The sequence below is a fragment of the Equus caballus genome, chromosome 8 (genome assembly GCF_041296265.1).
Source record: "Equus caballus isolate H_3958 breed thoroughbred chromosome 8, TB-T2T, whole genome shotgun sequence".
Classification (NCBI taxonomy): domain Eukaryota; kingdom Metazoa; phylum Chordata; class Mammalia; order Perissodactyla; family Equidae; genus Equus; species Equus caballus.
The window spans coordinates 6027629-6046752 of record NC_091691.1 but is presented as its reverse complement, the minus strand read 5'-3'; the positions used below and the strand labels follow the sequence as shown (position 1 = coordinate 6046752).

Genomic DNA, 19124 nt, shown 5'->3' with positions numbered 1-19124 from the left:
GACACTCAGCTCTGGGCATCTTGCTCCCTGGAGGCTCCCTGCCCTTGACCCCAGGCTCCCTTGTGAGGATGGACCTTCCTGCAGGAACAGGAGACCAAGGGCGAGGCTGCTCTGAGAGTTACAGGACCCACTCGGGCGGAGGGAAAGAGGGGCCCTTGATGCCTGTGGGTCCATGTTCTCAGGATGGTTTGTGTCCCTGATCCCACGTCTGTGTCAAGACTGCAAATGTGTGGTTCTCTGTCCAGATCAAGAGAATTCGGGACAGTTTATCAGGGCAGAAAGGAGAGCACCGTTCTTCATTTATCACTCAATGAAGCCACTGGCCTTAGGCCTGTCAGTTCCCTGGAAGATTCTGGAAATGGAAAAGACTCCATAGCCCGTGTTGGAATCAAGCATGAGAATTAGTGAATGTAAAGCTTAATAATAATCCAAGGGAGACAGAAGCGGGCCTCAGTCATGAGAGTGAAATGAGTGAATTCATCTCATTAAAATCATTTTCGGGGCTGCTATCTCATTGCAAATATTTAAGTAGAAAAAGACAGATAACATTTTTAATAAACGCTTGAGAAGCTGACAATTAAATTCAATCTCCATTCCTGGCTTTATAAAAATAAATATAGAAATAAAGCAATACGGATATTTCCTCAATGGCTTAATGATGGTGTAACGTTAAACCAGAGAAAAGCATTATCCTGGAAGACAGAAGACTAGAATTGTTCCATTTCAGTCTTGGACCGCACGTGATGACTGCCGACACAGCTCTTCTGAAAGGTTTACCCTCAGATTTGTGTCAAATCAAGAACAGAAAAAAAAATAAAATATTTAAATGTATCAGTGTCTAATTATGAGTATGTATCTAGAAGTCCAGAGATTGAACTGAAAATTAATTAGGATGAATTAAAAATATTATCCGAGTCACAATTAAGAAAAAGAGTGTATAATTTTTAAAATATGTAATTTTGGGTCCGGCCCAGTGGCGCAGTGGATAAGTGCACACGTTCCACTTCTCAGTGGTCCGCGGTTCGCCGATTCAGATCCCCAGTTTGGACATGGCACTGCTTGGCGTGCCATGCTGTCGTAGGCGTCCCACATATAAAGAAGAGGAAGATGGGCATGGACTTTAGCTCAGGGCCGGGCTTCCTCAGCAAAATGAAGAGGATTGGCGGTAGTTAGCTCAGGCCTAATCTTCCACACACAAAAAAAGAGGAACTAAAATATGTAATTTAAAATATAGTTCAAAGTGTATATTATTCTGTCTGCAGTGTAAAAAAATAAACACTTAGGCCATATCTGTAGGAAAACAATTACAAAATTCAGCAAGTAATAAAATTTAAAAAAGGAACAAATGGTGGAATGTTTTCTTGCATAAAAACACAGTAAAGATGTCAGCAGTGAGCAGATAAGTTATATGGGCACCTTTGTTATTCCTGTTATGACTTATTTGTATGTGTTTCCCCTTGAGAAAGTGTGGGTCAGTGTAAGCAGAGGTGATGGTGCATGTGACACGCCACCACTGCAGAGCTTGACATGGAGCAGGCGCAGTGACCCCGTGTGCTGTCCACTAACTGGCATTTGCCACTAACTGATCCCTCCCTCTGACCTCTAGGGGACCGCACTGGAGCAGCAGCCACTGTGGGGACAATGACATCCTCCCTTCAGCACCTCCCTTCTTAGGTTGTTCTGGAGCCTCTGCCCATCAGGAGCAAGGACTGAGTCTCAGCTTGACAGGAAGGGAAGGGTGGAGAGAAAAGAGAGAGAAAGAGACAGAGACCAAATTTTTTGGATCCCAAAGTGCACAGGGGCAGGTCTATGGTGCCTTTGTGCTTTTATTCCCTGCGCTGGGGATGGGTTATGATGCCTCACCTCAGCCCAACAGTAGAAACAGTATGGGGACAGTGGAGACAGTTGCGGATGGTCCGCAGTGAAGAGGCCACAACAGTGAATTCTGAGCTGAATGTGACCAAGAGGCTGCAGCCTGAGGAAGGCCTGGGTGTGGCCCCTTCCTGTGGGGAGTGAGAGGCAGAAGCTGAGCCAGGGGTGGAGGCAGGGGATCTCTGTCTCAGGGGCTCCTAACCCCTCATGTCAGGCAGAGAGGAATAAGGGCTGGGGCAGCAGGGGGCGCTGTGGGCCAGTCCCTGGAGGTTCCATGGGGTGATGGCAGCTAGGAAAACAGCCACTACCTGAGTCTGTGACCCATATCCAGTGGCCTTCACTCCAGGGTCCCAGAGCCTCATGTGGCTCTTCCCAGCCCACTCCTCCCTTGACAAACACGAAGCAGAGGAAGGGGGCTGGGGAGCAGTGAGCAGAATGAAGTGCTGCTCCCCCTGGGGGCTGAGGAGGGGAGGGAGCCTGCAGCACTGCCTCCTGGGCAGCTCAGGAGCCCCTGGTTGGAGGTCCTTGTGGTGTGGAGGTGACAGTTTAAGACTTGTCATGGACTCCTGTAGCTCAAGGTCCCTTGTGGATACACAATTACCATGTAGACAAAATGTGAAGACGAGGATTCAACTCTGAGAAGTCCCTTGAAGTTGATAAAATCGATGACCTCGTAGAGTGTGTGTCTGAGGGAGACCCACAATGTGAACTCCCTCTCCCATTCTGGATGTTCATCACCCCCATCCTGACACGCTGTTGTGAGTGTGTGGTGGGAAGTGTGCACAAGCCCACACTTGATTTCTCCAAGAGCGTGAGATCAGGCAGTGGGGGGAAACTAAGTCACAGCTGCTGTCCAGATGCCCTGTGACCTGAACATCCAGCCCACCCCTGCCTCCTTTCCTGGGATCCCCTTTCTGTGTGTCCTCAGTGTCTTAAGATGCCGTAAGAACATAATTCCAAAGCCCCCTGAGTGGTATGAATGATAATTTAAAAATTGGAAAAACACTATTTTGGGATTATAAATAAATATAAGCAGTCACATTAGAAAGATGAACTTGGTAATCATTTTCTCCTAAATATCTTGATTCTCTCAGTGTGGACTGAGGCCTGAGGAGGAAGAGATGTTAGAGGAGTGAGGAGGAGCAGTGGGTGTGACAGCACTGGGCGTGGAGTGGACACTGATGGCAGAGGCAGGGCTGAGTGCAGCTTTGACTTTGGAGCGCTTGTGGGAGAAGGGCCTTGAACCCGGCATCTCCTGTGAGTCAGCAATGGCCCTTTGATCCTCTCCAGGCACAATAGCTTACAGGATCCCAGCAAAAAGTAAGCTCAGTTTACACAGAGCAGGGCTTTGCCAAATGAGAGCAGTGAAGGCACTGAAGAGGGAATCACAGAGGAGGTTCAGAGGGCGATTCTAAGGATGAGAGAGAATTGACTTGAGGACATCAGAGGAGTGGGGGAGGGTGAAAATTCCATCTCACATCACGATGGGGCTCGGGTCTTCCTTCATTCCCCACTTATATTTGGTGCCCACTGATCTTGACACTTCAGCCTGACCTGGGACACTGTGCTGGATGCACCCTCCTTGACCCTCCCCAAAGCTGCCCCCCCGGGGGTGTAATGGTCTGCAAATGTCACCCAACGGCATCCTCATAGTCTTCAGCACTCCCTGTAACTCTTGCTTTGGGAAGACAAAGAGGCACCACATTGTCCTTAACCTGCACCCTCCTCAACACTTGGGACCTGGAACAGGAGATCCGCCATCACTAATAAACAGGCTGCACACGTGGTTAAGGGGATACAATGAGAGAGAGCCTTAACTCATGCAATGTGTTTTTAGGACTCTTCTTCCAATTCCGTTCATGAGGATGTTGCCCAGGGTTCTGTTCCAAGCTGTGTCTCTGCCAAGTTTCCCCGCCCTCATCGGTGGCTGCTCATAGTGCCGAGTCATCACTCTCAATGCCACATTCACATCTTACTGTCACACAAGGCCAGCGTCAAACATTTCCGAACCACCTTGGAATTCAGTGTTTCTAACTGATTACCACATGTCCAAAAATCATCTAATAACCCTTTTTTCTACTGCACTAAATACCAAAACTATCTGATTTTTATTCAAATAAAATTTCAAATTTTTAATTTACTCTTCCTCGTTTCTTTTCCCACAGTTCCTTCTGGTCAACAGTCTTAGAGATTCTACCTTTGTATTTGGCTCTAATGCATCCTCTCCTCTTGTGTTTCTTTATAAAATCTTTTTTCAACAAAATGTACTTTCTCAAGGCTGCCGTGCTCTCTCCACCCCTCCCCTTGCCCAGTCCACCATGTCTCCTCCATGGTTTTGCCAGTCTGTGAGATTGCCAGTCCTCCCCCCGGTTTGAGCATCTTCACGTCTTATTTTCATTTTTCTCCTGTTATTCTATGTGGACGTCACTGTCGTCACCCCTCCAAACCCAGCTCCCTAAATGTCCAAGTAGTGAGAGAGTCTCACACTTTGATGTGTTTTATAGAGACTCTAATATCCACAGTATGGTCTGTTTCTTGACTACTTTCTCCTTTGTGTTGCAAGACTATAAAGTCACCGACAGTGTACTAATATTTGTGTGACTGGAGGTGAGCACCGTGCTCCCAGCAGACCTCTCAGTCACTGCTGAATGATGGTGACAAAGATCGGGGCATTAAGCCTCAGAAAACCGAGGACACTACAGGTGGACATGTGACCAGCAGGGGGTGCTGTGGATCTTCTCTGAGCCTGCAAGGGGCCTCCTCACAGCTGGGGAGCCCTCACTGTCCTCAAGACGGGGCTGAGACTGAGCTGCCCTCTGTGCTCATTGATGACAGCCAGCATTGTGGTGCCCTCAAGTCCTGGCAGAGGCTCCTGGGCAGGGTCCTGTGGATGTTGTCGCAATTCCCTCCATGACCTTCCTGGGGTCCCACTCAGAGCAGGCTCCTCCTTCGGCCTCCTCTGCCAGAGATCTTTTCTCAAGCTCCTGTATCAGTCATCAGGTGGGTGTGAGACAGCCAGCAAGAGCGGGAATGAATTTGCATCAACAACCCTTCTGCCTCTGGGGATATTAGGGAGGATAAGACAAGGCTGGGGCAGCCCAGCCCCACTTTGGGGACCAGGGGCTATGTCCACCATGGCCTGGACTCCTCTCCTCCCTGTGCTCCTCTCTCACTGCAGAGGTTCAGACAGGACTCAAAGATTTGGGGGGAGCTCCCCAGACTCCGTCAGCCCCTAACCCTCAGAAGCTCCCAGCTTAAATACCCCATCACCATGTGTGCCTGTGCTTTGGGTTCCCTCTCCCAGCCTGTGCTGACTCAGCCTTTCTCCATTTCTGCATCCCCAGGATCTTACAATACACTCACCTGCACCCTGAGTGCTGCCTTCAATGTGGGCAGCTGTGCCATACAATGGTTCCAGCAGGAGACAGTGAGCCCTCCTTGGTTTCTTCTGGGATTTAGATCAGACTCAGATAAGCACCAGGGCTCGGGGGTCCCCAGCCACTTCTCTGGATCCAAAGGTACCTCAGCCACAACAGGGCTTCTGCTCATCTCTCAGTTCCAGTCTGAGGATGAAGCCAATTATTTATTTATTTATTTATTTTTGAGGAACATTAGCCCTGAGCTAACATCTGCCAATCCTCCTCTTTTTGCCGAGGAAGACTAGCCCAGAGCTAACATCAGTGCCCATCTTCCTCTATTTTATATTTGGGACGCCTACCACAGCATGACTTGCCAAGTGGTGCCATGTCCACACCGAGGATCCGAACTGGCAGACCACAGGCCACTGAAGTGGAACATGCGCACTTAACCACTGCACCACGGGGCCAGCCTCTGAAGCAAATTGTTACTGTGCAATCCGGCACAGTGATGCTTCTTCCAGTGGCACACAGATGGGGAAGTGGGACCAAACCCCGGCCTGCTCAGAGTCCCAGATTGTTTCTTTTTAAAAGTATGAAATTTCATGTTCTCTAATTTTACATGGAGGTAACTTCTGGTTCATAATACTCTCCTCTCAGTTTCCCATGCAATGTTTCTGAAGCCTCAGGAAAATGCAAAAGTAAAATCAAATAAACAAAAAAGAACACCCACAGTAACTGAAACTATTGTCTGGTGATGCTTATGTGATAAAATCACAACTTTTGGAGGTGTATACCTATATTATACACACTATATATAAATATATATATATATATGTGTGTATGTTTTTCTCTTGAAAGCAGGGCAATCAGCCTTCCCTCGCTTCCTTCTTGGGTCATGTATGTGGACCATGCAGCAGGTGGATAGTCCTCTGCAGCATGGACCCTGCTCTGGGAGGGGTTGGAGCAGAGCTCATCGCTCCCTCCCACTCTCCTGTGTGCAGGGCCAGCTGAGGCTCACTGTGCCCCAGGGCTGAGGCGCTAAGATGTGAGTGCTGTGTGAGGATGCAGCCCCAGAGGAATCCCAGGCACAGAGCCTTCTGAAGCCCTCACTGTGTGCCTGAGCCTTCAGTCGGTGTCAGGTGATGGTGGGTAGGCCTGGGAGCAATGTTGGGGCTCAGGCCAGTAAACCTCTCTGTGGGGCTTTAAAGGGTAAAGGGGAGGCGCCACCATTGCTAGAAATGCTGATTCTGCCCCAGGGAGCTCTGATGAAGCAGACCCCATAGATGTGGGTTTCCTACTGCTGACGCCACTCCAGACTCACAGAGACTCCCATAGCTGGCTCTCCCTGAGCCCGCAGGTACCAACCTGTGTCCTCCTCTCCTTTTATACCCCATTGGAACTTTCCAGCTATCTAGGGTGTGGGGTGGGGCTGTGAGACATCAGGAGCCAGGAACTCCCCAATATGTGCATGTGTAACTCCCCCTGTGAAGGTCTTGGTGAACCCAGATCTCAATGTCACCTCCTCCTGCAGACAGAGCAATAGAGACATCGGGGGTCACCACGGGAGTGCCAAGAGCAGAATCCCTATGTGTGTGACCTGGGACAGCAGGGTGGGACCTTCAAGGGGTCCCAGCCCGATTCTCCAGATCCAGGTTTGTTAACAGAAACTCTTTGACCAGCTCTGGTTTGCAACCTGCAGACGAGGCTGATTATCATTTTTGCAGAGCTGAACACGACCCCAAAGCCACAAAGAGCCCATGTTCCATGGGGAATTGTGATTAAATCTGCTCTCCTTTCTCCTGTCTGACCCAGCACTCCCCTGTCCCTGCCTGTGACAAACACCAGACCAGGTTTTGGCTTCTGCTGTCACTTATGCTACTAAACCAGAGGGTGTCATGCTTGTGACTCAGTCTTTCTTTATGGGTTCAGTGAAAATGTCTCCTTTGGAGATATTTGTCTCCTCATGCAAACAGAATTTCTTTGTTCCCAGAAGCAAAATAGCCCCCACAGCTACTAGGTGGGGATGAGAGGGTAAAACGCAGCATGTGGGACCTGGGGGAACCAGGTGACCCTCGGCTTAGCCCCCTGGATGTCCACAGTACCAGCATGGGCTTTGCTGATAATTCCCTGAGCTCTGAAACCTGAAAGAAGCTGTATTTTTCTTCCACCTGACTTGAGAGCTTTGTGGCTCTCCTGAATCCCAAGGTGCTGGCGACAACTCTCCGCTGAGCGTCTCTGAACATTCCCATTACCAAGGAAGATACACAGATTGCAAATAAACATGTGAAAGGATGCTCAACATGAAATCACTGGAATGTTGCAAATTTAAACAATGAGCGTAAGCAGACTCCTGTTAGAATGGCTCCAACTCAACACAGTCCAACACTAGATGCTTCCCGGGATGTGGGGCTGCAGGACCCTCATTCACGGTGGGGGGAATGCAAAACACCACAGCCTCTCCTGAAGACAGTATGGCAGTTTCTTACAAAACTAAACAACCTCTTACATGACACAATATGGCAATCACTCCCAGGTGTTTACCTAAATGAGTTACTTGTGTTGACACAAGAATATGCACACGAATGTTTACAGCTGCTTTATTCATGATTGTCAAAACTTGAAACCAAGCAGTATGTCCTTCAACTGGTGAGTGGATAAACAAACACAGTTACATCTATACAATGGAATATGATCCAGCAATAAAAGAACGACTTATTGGGCCATAAAAAGACATGGAAGGACCTTACATATGGATGTCTAAGTGAAAAAAGCCAATCTGAAATGGCTGAAACTGTGAGAGATGCAGGATGGGGAGGGCAGCAGCACAGAGTACCAGCTCCAGCCCAGATCACCATGTCTTCTGCATCCACCAGAGGGCACTGGTGCTCGCCTCAGCTGTGAGCTCCTCTCTCCCCTGCCTCTGGCAGGTGTTTCTGTGTAATCCTCGGGGTGAAGCCCTCCACTCCCCTCCACTTCCTTTTTAATTGAGGCAGGTTGGCTAAGGTTGAAGGAGAGCTGCGCACAGGTTCCAGAAAGGGGAGGATTTGCATGGAGACCTCCCACCCTGAGAATCAGGGAGACACTTGAGAAATAGGCTCAGGCCTAGCTGTGGGGCTCAGGAAGACTCTGGGGCATCTCCACCATAGCCTGGGCTCTGCTTCCCCTCACTCTCCTCCCTCATTGTATAGGTGGCTGCCTGCAGAGAATTCTGGGAAGGCACCTGGGTGTCACCTGGGATGATAACCTCTCCCTCCTTCATGAGGACAGTCTGTCCTGTCCTCACTGATCTCTGTGTCGCTTCCTCCTTGCAGGGTCTTGGGCTGAGGCTGTGCTGACTCAGCCTCACTCGGTGTCAGAGTCCCTGGGGCAGAAGGCCACCATCTCCTGCACTCTCACCAGCGGCGACATTGGAGACAACTATGTGCACTGGTACCAGCAGCACCCAGGCAGTGCCCCCACCACCATGATCTACAAGGATGACCGAAGACCCCCAGGGTTCCTGATCAGTTCTCTGGCTGCAGTGACAGCTCCTCCCATGCTGCCTACCTGGCCATCTCTGAGCTGCAGCCTGAGGATGAGGCTGACTAGGACTGTCAGTCTAGTCATGACAGCGGCTGTAAGAGCACAGTAATTCGGACTCTCGGGAAAGTGAGATGAAAACTCCTCAGAGTCTACTCATCCTATGTCTGCCCTCAACATGTCCCCACCAGGGAGGGTTGTGCGTCTTGTCCCCTGCTGGAATGTTCATGTTGAGACTGTATGTTTATGAGTCCCTCTATTTTCTTTCCAAAGATTTTGCCTCCACATCATGGTGGCTAATTTTCTATCTCTTTGCAATCACATCATGAAGGTGATTTGCTTCAAACAGGGTTTCAGAGCCTCAGCACTACTGACCGTGTGGCTGGATCATTCCTTGTGCAGGGGGCTGTTCTGTGTGTGTACAATGTTTACCAACATTCTCTGGACTCCAGACAGCAGATATCAGGAGCACCCTACTCTACAAGTCATGACACATGTGAACACCTGCAGACATTTCCAAATATCCCCTGGGATGGGGGTACGTAACCCCAGTTAGAGACCTACTGGGTGAAAAGCACATATTCTCAGCTATTAGGAGCCCTTTGATATTGAGTCCTGTTCCTGCCATTCAGCTGGAGAGAGGGCTGGATGGGTCACCTCTCTGTGCTTCCGCTTTCCCATCTGTTACACAAAACAGGTGCACAGACTCAAGTGGGGTCAGAGAACCTGTGACCCAATCACACAGAATCTCCTCTCAACCAGAGTGAGGATTCTTGCCCAAATCAGGTGTCCAATTAATATGTTAAATTTTTACACAACGCGTATGAAATACAGCAGATCCATCTTCATTTGTTCTCTGAGGGAGTATGTCTCAAGCATAGGATACAAAGATGAATAAGAACATGACAGATTCATGTGCTCTTGGAGTTTGCATTGTAGTGTGGGTACAAGACCACAGACGGAGCAGCAGGTGGACGGTGGCATCATTATAAGGCCAGAAATCGACCCCCATGAGCAAATAAACTGCCAAGTGCACCTTAGTTCTTTGAATGCCTGCTCACATTTCAGTCAACTCAGAGACTATAAGATGTGCAACTGTCACACGATAGTAAACACACAGCTCAAAACCCACCATACGATGGATGGAATTTAATATTGAACTCCTCCACCCCAAACCCCCAAAAGGACCCTGCTAGAAAAGCTCATGAAGGAAGAATGAGGGGTTTGAAATCTCAGTGTCCAAAGACCCGATCCTGCCCTGGGGAGAGTGCATGAAGGGGACACACAGATGATGGTCTGAGGACAAACACACCGGTCTGGACTTTCACCTACTCAAATGTGTCATCCGTGAACCTCACGGCTCCGAAACTCAGGATGCCTTGCTCTTCCTTCATGTTCTCAGTCAGTACAACAAGCAGATCAGCTCACCATTCAGGAGCTTACAACATAAACCCTTTACGTGAGAGTAGTTGGACTCCATTGTTTTAATGGACAAGGGCATTTGAACAGTAACAATATACATACATGCTAAAGCATAGATCAATGATGTGATGTGTTGTCTGTCATTTGTTTTCACATTTAGTGAGGTATTGGGATGAGGGATAGAGAAGGGTGGGAAATCAAAGAAAATGAGTCCTACTGATGATGGTTGAGGTTGGATGATGGGTGCAAGTCGTTCTTTGAAATATTCTGTATAGTTTGTGCAACTTGAAAATTGTTCACAATATACATATTTTAAACGTGCTATTCTTATTTGTAATGATACAGGTCTGTCCGGCTGGTAAGAGACACTCAGAGATGCCAAAATGTGTGTTTTCACTGTGATCTCAAGTTTAAGCCCATGTACTCCTGACAGACAGAGGAGGAGTTGGCTTGGAGAATGTGAAACGGACAGCAATGCAGAGTTTTGAAGTTACAAGGAAGTGAGGGAAGCTGGAGGTCTGAGAACAAGGAGAGGGGCTGGGGGTGCTGCGGAGGGGGCAGGGACCAGACCACAAAGGGCCCTCAGGGGAGCTGAGGAGATGGGGGTTGATGCAAACAGCAGAAAGGATCACTGAAGGGCATTAGGCAGGGGGCTGCTTTATCCCGAGCTGAGTGGGAAGGGTCCCTCTGAAGGCCTTGAGGAGAGACAGCCTGAGGGAAGCAGGGATCCTGGTCGTAGATCAGTTACTAACAGGCCCTGTGAGTCTAGAAGTTTGGGGACCACGTGCACAGATACAGCAGAGTTGGTTATGGGAACAGTGAGGAAGTGATGGTTCATGGATTCAGATGCCGAGACATTCACCACATCAGCGAGAACTTTAAAATCTCTCATTTATCTTGTTGCTAAGGTAGGATGAGTAAGAAAATACAGGTAGGAAAAATTTTGTAAAAAATAGAAACAAATTTTATGACGCTTAAGACAAAATCCTGATAGGAAATATGGAGCTTAAGAAATACAGAGCTCAATTCATAAAATAGAGAAGTATGTTTCACATTCACTGGTAAAGGTAAAGCTCACCAAAGCCATTTTTTCACCCAACACTAAATGAAGTCTAATCTCTGTCAAAAATTAAATTGCATTGCGTGACTTCTGAAATGTTTGTTGAATTATCCCCTTTTGAATGTGCCACTAGCTTTATTCCTGGAAAATTCCCATTCTGTTCCATTTCCCTGAACAGCCTCTACATGCCCTTCAAACCAGATAATTGTCTCCTTTCCTGTGACACCCGCCCTGATGCACATCTGGGTCATTTAGCTTTTGTGAGTATGCACGCTAAATCCTTATGTGTGGATGTGTTTGCACATCCCATGGACCAGGACTCCTTGTGAGAGTGAGAAACTATAGTAATTACACACACTGTATCATAATCACAGTATTTAGGAGTCAGACAGGTATGTGTGAACAGAAACAGTGACCTGCTGAGCTGCAGAAACCAGCTGGGCTGTCATGGCTTTGGGCTATGGTGAGGGGGGTGGGCCCTGTGACCAGCAGGGGGAGCTGTGGGACTGCCCTGTGGTCCCTACACAGCTGCTCAGTGAGGGCTAGTCACTCAAAGGAGCCTGGGCCTGGGGGCTCGGCCCTGTGCTCACTGATGGGGACTCTGCAGCTGTGCCCTCTCTGGCCTGGCAGAGTCCCCTGAGCAGGGACCTTTGTGTTGTCTCAGCAGGTGCTTCCTCCCAGGGCTCTCCCAAGAGGTGAAGCCAACATCCATCCTCCTCAGTGTGTGGTGTGAGCTGAGCTCCAGCTCCAGGGCTCAGGGAGGGGCTGGCCAATCACTGGATGGAAAGCCATTTGCATGGACAGCCCCTCCTGTGGCAGAGGGTGGAAAAGAAAAGGAGGCCTGGGGCAGCCCAGCCCCACTGTGGGGACCAGGGGCTGTGTGCACCATGGCCTGGACTCCTCTCCTCTCGTGCTCCTCTCTCACTGCACAGGTAAAGGCAGGCCCCAGGGACACAGGGTGTCCTCCAGCTTCTCTTCCTTCTTTCACAGACTCCTGAGAAACCTTACCTGGGTCCCTGCCCCATCATCCATGAGGGTCTGTGTTTGCAGGTTCCATCTCTTAGCCTGTGCTGACTCAGCTGCTCTTCCTCTCTACATGTCCCGGAACATCAGCCAGACTCACCTGCACCCTGAGAAGTGACGTCAGTGTTGGCAGCAAAGATATATTCTGGTACCAGCAGAAGCCAGGGATCCCTCCCCCGTGTCTCCTCTACTACCACACAGACTCAGATAAGCAGCAGGGCTCCAGGACCCCAGCTGCTTCTCTGGATCCAAAGATGCCTCGGCCAATGCAGGGCTTCTGCTCATCTCTGGGCAGCAGCCTGAGGATGAGGCTGACTATTCGTGTGCAATCTGGCACAGTGAGGCTTCTGACAGTGACAGAGGCAAATGGGAAATGGGACAAAAACCTCAGCCTGCTCAGGCACTTGGGATAAATTATTTTGCAATTTAAAACTAACTTGTCTGTACACGAACTACACCTGGAAGTAGCCCCCGGTTCACAGCGACAGTCTGCCCTGATTTCCATTCATTATTTCTGATGTCTCAGGAAAAACCAACACCAAAGAGAAAACCAAATGAAATAAAATAAAAAGCTCATGGTGACCCTGAAAATTTGCCTGATGACCCATATGTGATAAAATCAGGGCCTGTGTAGCTGGGCTTTATGTCTTGAAAGACAGGAAATCAACATTTCCTAGATTTTTTCTTGGTGGGAACCCAGGGTCCATCCAGCAGATGCACAGTCCTCCACAGCAGGGACTCTGCTCTGTGAGGGGTCAAAGCAGAGACCTTCCCTCCCTCCCAGGCTCCTGTGCTTAGATCTGGCTGAGGCTCACTGTGCTCAGGGATAAGACACTAAGAGGTGAGATGCTGTTGTGAGAAACATCCCAGGAGGAATTCCAGCCACAGAGCTGGCCTGGGACACTCGCTGGCTACCTGGACCTATAGTTGTGATGTCACAGAGAAGGGGAGTAAAATGCTGAGCTTCCTCCAGGAGAGTTGGGTGAAGTAGGTCCTGTGGATGTGACTTTCCTAAAGCTGATCTCACTCAGGCCTCATGGGAACCCCTGTGAGTGGGTGTTCCTGAGCCTACAGGTACAGATTTGAGTTTTTCTCTCCTCTTATATCTCAGTGGAGCTTTCCAACTAGACAAGGGGTAGGAGAGATTCAGTGCAATATGAGGGACCAGAAGCTCCCCAATATGTGCATGAAGTAAATCCAACCTGTGAAGCTCTCTAGAAGGACCCAAACCATCTTCTGTAATAACACACACGTTGTAGGTTGTCATGGAAACCCCAAAACCAACGACTTCCAGGCAGAGGCCCTAAGCTTGTGACCTAGAACAGCAGTGATGGGCCTTCAGGCGGTCCAGACCAATCTCCAGCTCCAGGTCAGTCAACCTAACCTCCTCAACCAGGCTGACGATGAGGCTGATTGTCACTGTCAAACAGCTTCACACAACCTCCATGTCATTCCTGGTCCATGGGGAGTGAGACAAGGATCTGCACTCCACTCCCCAGTCTCACCTAACTCTCCTCTGTCCCTGCCTGTGGCCAACAGCAGCCCAGAGTTTGGCTTCTGCTGTCACTTGTGCTACTAACACCAGAGAGACGTATGCTTTTGCGTCATTCTAAATTTATCAATGCAATGAGAACAACCCATTTAACTACTCGTTTTCCAATGTAAGAAAATCACTTTGTCACCAGAACTTACAATCACCCCCCCCGCCTCATGCTGGGTAGGATGACATGGAGAAGAGAAGTCCAACCAGTGTGACCCTGGAGACTCAGGGCCTTGTCTGCTCAGTCCCGTACATGTCCCACTGGAACCTTCCCAAAATGGGTTTCTCTTCTTCTCCTCAGATCACATCCTCGAGGAACTCCTGGATCCCAGGTGCAGGAGAGGACTCTTCCCATTAAGGACCTGGCTCTCAGACCCATCACCTCCTCACTTTCCCCAGTTTAATCCAGTGAATCTTAATTGTTTTGCAGCTATAGTTGTTTTTTGTTTATTTTTTGGGAGGCGAGAGGATATTTGAAGTTGCCTTACATTTTTGGGATCTAGAGTCTATGAACAAACCCTTATTATCACAGAGAACCCTGATATTACAGGAAAATTTCCGGAAAGCCCTGTTCTTTCTTCAATATCAGAATATGGAGCAGTTACCAAATAAACCTGATCAGGGCCCAGTATGGGTTGGGTGACAGATCTTGGATGCCACCAAGTCAAGGAAGGAGGATGAATCTCAGAAAATGACAAATGTTCATAGCAATGTTTTACTGACCCATCTTCTGACTGAAAATAATGATAAAACTAGACTAAAACAGTAAAAACAACCCTGAATATATCCTAGATTCAGAATACAAAAGAAAAAATCTCCAGAACAGCAATAAAGGGCAAATGAGCCCAGAGAGGTCAGCAGGAGGTAGCACACAATTTCCCTGATGGTGCTGTATTCTAGTGGCCAAGGGAGACATCATCCAGCAGTACTTGTGAAGTGGGGGTGAGGGGGCTATCAGGAGTTCCTCACAACAACAGCAACAATAACAGTGACAATAGCATAAGTCAGCCTGCCAGGGTATCCTATATAGATTTTTGTCCTCATGAACCAATAAGGTTCATTGCAGGATTTTGGGTCTTGAACTTGGTTTCAGATGGTCCTACACTAATAGAGACCACAGGCACTGGCAGAAGCAAAGTTAAATGTCAGTTAATCCTGAAATATCGGGCAACATCAGGACTGTGCAATACATCCTTCTATTTAGCAACCTGGAGGTCATTAGTTATCTGGAGACAATTAATATCTCAGCCTGTATCTCCAATAAGAGACCTACTCATTGAATGATTCTGATACTGACATCACAGAGATGCACATGCAAAATAAGGACGCCCTCCAGGAGAGCTGAGTGAAGCCAGAGGGGCTCATGGACCCTGGATCTGAGACCAGCAGGGGTGTTGTTGGGCAGGTCCAGAGAGGGCAGTGTCCTGGGCAAGGCAGGCACAGAGAAGGCTCTACTGGCTCTTGCAGTATTTGGGCAAACAGTGTCCTCACTGAAGTGCGGCTCTTCTGTACCCTTGTTTGCATGGTCAAAAACAAGAGTCTCATGCCCACTACAGAGAACATGGTCTATAACATGTGGCCCCATCTTCCCAATTTGTGCTCAAGAGTCTGTATGTGAAGGCAAAATATTATCTGATTGTGTCACATTTATCAGATATTTCTCAATTTCAGCAGCGGGCTGCCGTAACGACAGAGTCCATGCTGGGAGAGAGAAAAACCTGGGACACACACAGAGTCCAGGCGAGTCTGACTCAGGATAGGCCACTATTTAGTGGTCCATCCATCTGCACGATTCACTAAACAGCAATTATTGGCTGGGCTTGGATGGGGGATTGGAGCCATTGGAGGATTTGACCAGGAAGATAAGGAATCTGATTAAGTTTAAGTCCAGCTGTTCATAGAAGATGAGTGAGGAGGAGGTGAGAGTGAAAGCAGGAGCCTGGTGGGGTTTGTGGATTTGGTACAAAGATCAGACTAGAGTCCTGGATGCTGGATGGAGCAGGTGAGGTGGAGAAGGTTGGTCAGATGCCACATGTTTTTTGGAGGTGAGGAAGGGGATGTCGGAAAGAGGTTTGGAGGCTAGTCCTTGGGGACTGGGTAAAATGTGAGTGAGTCGTACCTCCTGCATGAAGCTCTATGGACACAGGTGTGGGGTTGAGGTCCTGAGCTCATCCTTGTGATGGAAATACAGTCAACAGCCTTCCTGCTTGTTCAGTGGTGACAGGAATGTTGTAGTTGTGAACTGAGTAATCTCAATGGACTTCACTCCTTCTCCGATTTGTTTTACTTGTCCATTCTCCATGATCTCTCATGTCCCCAGGCTGATATCCCACATGGGTCAAAAATGTCCCTGCAGTCCCAGGCATCACATCCACACCATAAACCCTCCTGAATGAGAGTTGCCCTCCATGATCCATTGAAGAGGAATCTCAGACTTTGCCAGGACTGGACCAGATCACCGACACCATCTCCCCTGACTCCATCATGGTGAGTAGGGAGGGGATTGTCTGATTGGTTTGGAAAATGAAAGGCCTGTCCCTGGAGCTGGAACTGGGGTAAGTCACATGCTCACCACAGGACTGGGAGATTTGCGGTCTGAGAGGAGAGGAAAGGACAGAAGTTTTCCCTACGTGGTCCCAGCATGTGCATCATCTGCTCTCAAACCTTGTAATTCGTTCATGTTGGGTCTTCTACTGTGCACACTGGGAGCTGGGCATGAGACACAGGCCAGGGGCACCTGTCTCATAACACTCTGCTTCTGGCGCCCTGATCTTTCTAATGTTCTGCAAAGGGTCATTCTCAGGAGAAATGACACCCACTGCAATCAGTGAGGCCCCGATGTGAAATTCAATAGTCTCCAGAGAGATAGAAAGGAGCAAAAGTCCCTCATGAGGACATCCTCTTCCCAGAAGGGGTGAGAAGGGTGATTTCATCTCAAGAACCCACACTAGTGGCCACTGCCTGCCATCCCCTTGGCTCCTCCCCTGTAACTGCCTCCTGTCTCAGGTGAGGACCAGTCCCAGAGGCCCAGCTCATGGATGTCTAGAGACACACTCCAGTCCAGATCCCTTCTGTCCCATTCCCCAAGGAAGTGATTCCTCAGGTTACTGAGGGCTCATTCTTGAGATTCTCCATCTCACAGGGCACAGGTCTCAGGTGATCTGTCCCAGTTACCTTCCTCTTCTGTGTCCTGGAGCTGGGAACAGAGTGAGCCTGACTCGAAATAGTGAACACCTGACTCTCATACAAGTAGAGAATGAGCCATGTAGAATATTTTATTCACCTCATACATTAGTGAGGAGACCAGTAAACAGTAATGATTGGTCAAAGAGCATAGCAAAAACCAAAGTACTTACATTCCACCAGGAATAGGACCTTTGGAGCAAAGTCTTTGATTGTTGGAGACACACTGCTAAATCTCTAACAGGGAGGGATCACATACAAGGAAAGAATCTGTGTCCTACACAGAAGGGGACCTGCCTCCACGGGGCCAGTCACTGCTCTGCACTTGATCCTGATCCAAGAGGAGTTTGTGTAGGAGACAACCCCTCAGTCCTGACCACTGAACAGCTAAAGGAGTTGTGGACAGACTCACTCCTGAAGAGTCTGAGTAAAGCCTGCCCTGAGGGGATGTGGAGGCTACACAGGGGCCACCTGGCCTAACGCTAATGCAGGGGGACAGTGGACAGAGCAGTGGGGATGGGGGAACTGTCTGATGGGCTTCGGTCACTCTGAAACACAATAGTCAGTCTGGGCCTGGACACCAGGGGGCACTCAGTGCTCATTCCTCAGCTTTCCGTGAGGGTTCACAGCTGCGACCAGCCACCAGCACTGCCTGGTGCCCTCTGCTCAGGGCTCACAGCTGTGAACACCTCACCCCAGGGCCACGCTTAGGAAGCGGCACCTGAGCAAAGGCCAAGTGAGAGATCAGAAAGCGGGGGCTGTGATTTGCATGTGTGGCCCCTCCCTCTCTCAGAGTATGAAGAAGGGGTGGGAGAGATCAGGGGGAAGCTCTGCTTCAGCTGTGGGGCCACAGAAGGCAGGACTCGGTGAAGATCTCCACCATGGCCTGGTCCCCTCTCCTCCTCACCCTCATCGCTCTCTGCACAGGTGACTAGATTGGGGGACAAGGGAAGGGGCCTTGGGAAGATGGGTGGGACCTTGATTTCTCCCCTTGCCTCTAGTCCCTGGAATCACCATCTCTGTGTCTCTCTCACTTCCAGGATCCTGGGCCCAGTCTGTGACTCAGCCCGCCTCAGTGTCTGGGACCCTGGGCCAGACAGTCACCATCTCCTGCTCTGGAAGCAGCTCCAACATCGGGTATAGTTATAGTTATGTGGGCTGGTTCCAACAGATCCCAGGAACAGCCCCCAAAACCCTCATCTATGGTAATAACAAACGAGCCTCAGGGGTCCCAGATCGATTCTCTGGCTCCAAGTCTGGCAACACAGCCACCCTGACCATCTCTGGGGTCCAGGCTGAGGACGAGGCCGATTATTACTGTGGTTCCTATGACAGCAGCAGTAGTAGTGACACAGTGCTGCAGGCCCGTGGGGAAGTGAGACAAAAACCTGCTGTGCCCTCAGCCATGGGGCTTCCCTGTGCAGCCCCCACTCCTCAGCCACGTCAGCTGCTTCCTTTGTTTGTGTGGCCAAAAGCAGCTCTGATACTCAGTTCAGGGAAATTTCTCTTGAACATGTGTGCTCATGCTCTCAACGTCTGCCCCCACAACTTGTCCTTGGTTTCAATCCATTTTCTGCTTTTCTCTAATCGAGCAGACATTCCTGGATGCTGGGGCAGGCTGCCCTGGGGACAGAGTCCACCAGGGGAGTGTGGGTCTGCCAGGGCTGCCATAACATAATACCACAGATGGGGCAGATTAACCAACAAACCTGTGTTTCCTCACAGTTCTGCATGCTGGAAGTCCGAGATCAAGGTGCTGGCAGGTTTGGTTTCTCCTTGGCTTGCAGAATGCTGGGTCCTTGCTGTGTCCTCACAGGGCCTTTTCTCTGTGCACTCACCCCTGGTTTTCTTCCTGTTCTTATAAACACACCAGCCCCACATGTTAGGGCACCACCCTTATGACCTAATTACCTTAATTACCCCCTTCAATGCCTTATCTCCAAAGACAGTCACAACAGGGTTAGGGTCTCAGCATAGGGTTTTGAGGGACACAGTTCAGCCCACATCAAAGAGTCAGGACAGAAACAGGGAAACAAAGTCCAGCTGTGTTTGACTCAGGCTAGTTGACCCTCCAGATTATGTGCATCCACACCATTTACTGAACACCTACTACGGGTCAGACTTGGGTGTAGGGGCTCAGGATAGT

General features: G+C 49.4%; 1 protein-coding gene across 3 annotated transcripts in view; it reads left to right on the top strand.

Moving 5' to 3' along the window:
• Window positions 1-17648: 17648 nt before the first annotated feature.
• Window positions 17649-19124, top strand: part of LOC100060608 (immunoglobulin lambda variable 1-40) — a 765973-nt gene continuing 764497 nt past the window's right edge. The window contains exons 1-2 of one of the 3 annotated variants that reach the window (XM_070276174.1): window positions 17649-17905; window positions 18019-18345. In XM_070276174.1, the coding sequence (XP_070132275.1) occupies window positions 17860-17905; window positions 18019-18345 (373 nt within the window). In that variant the 5' untranslated portion in view covers window positions 17649-17859. Of the gene's footprint in view, window positions 17906-18018; window positions 18672-19124 lie in introns of those variants that run through there. The other 2 variants (XM_070276179.1, XM_070276172.1) reach the window with 2 other exon arrangements.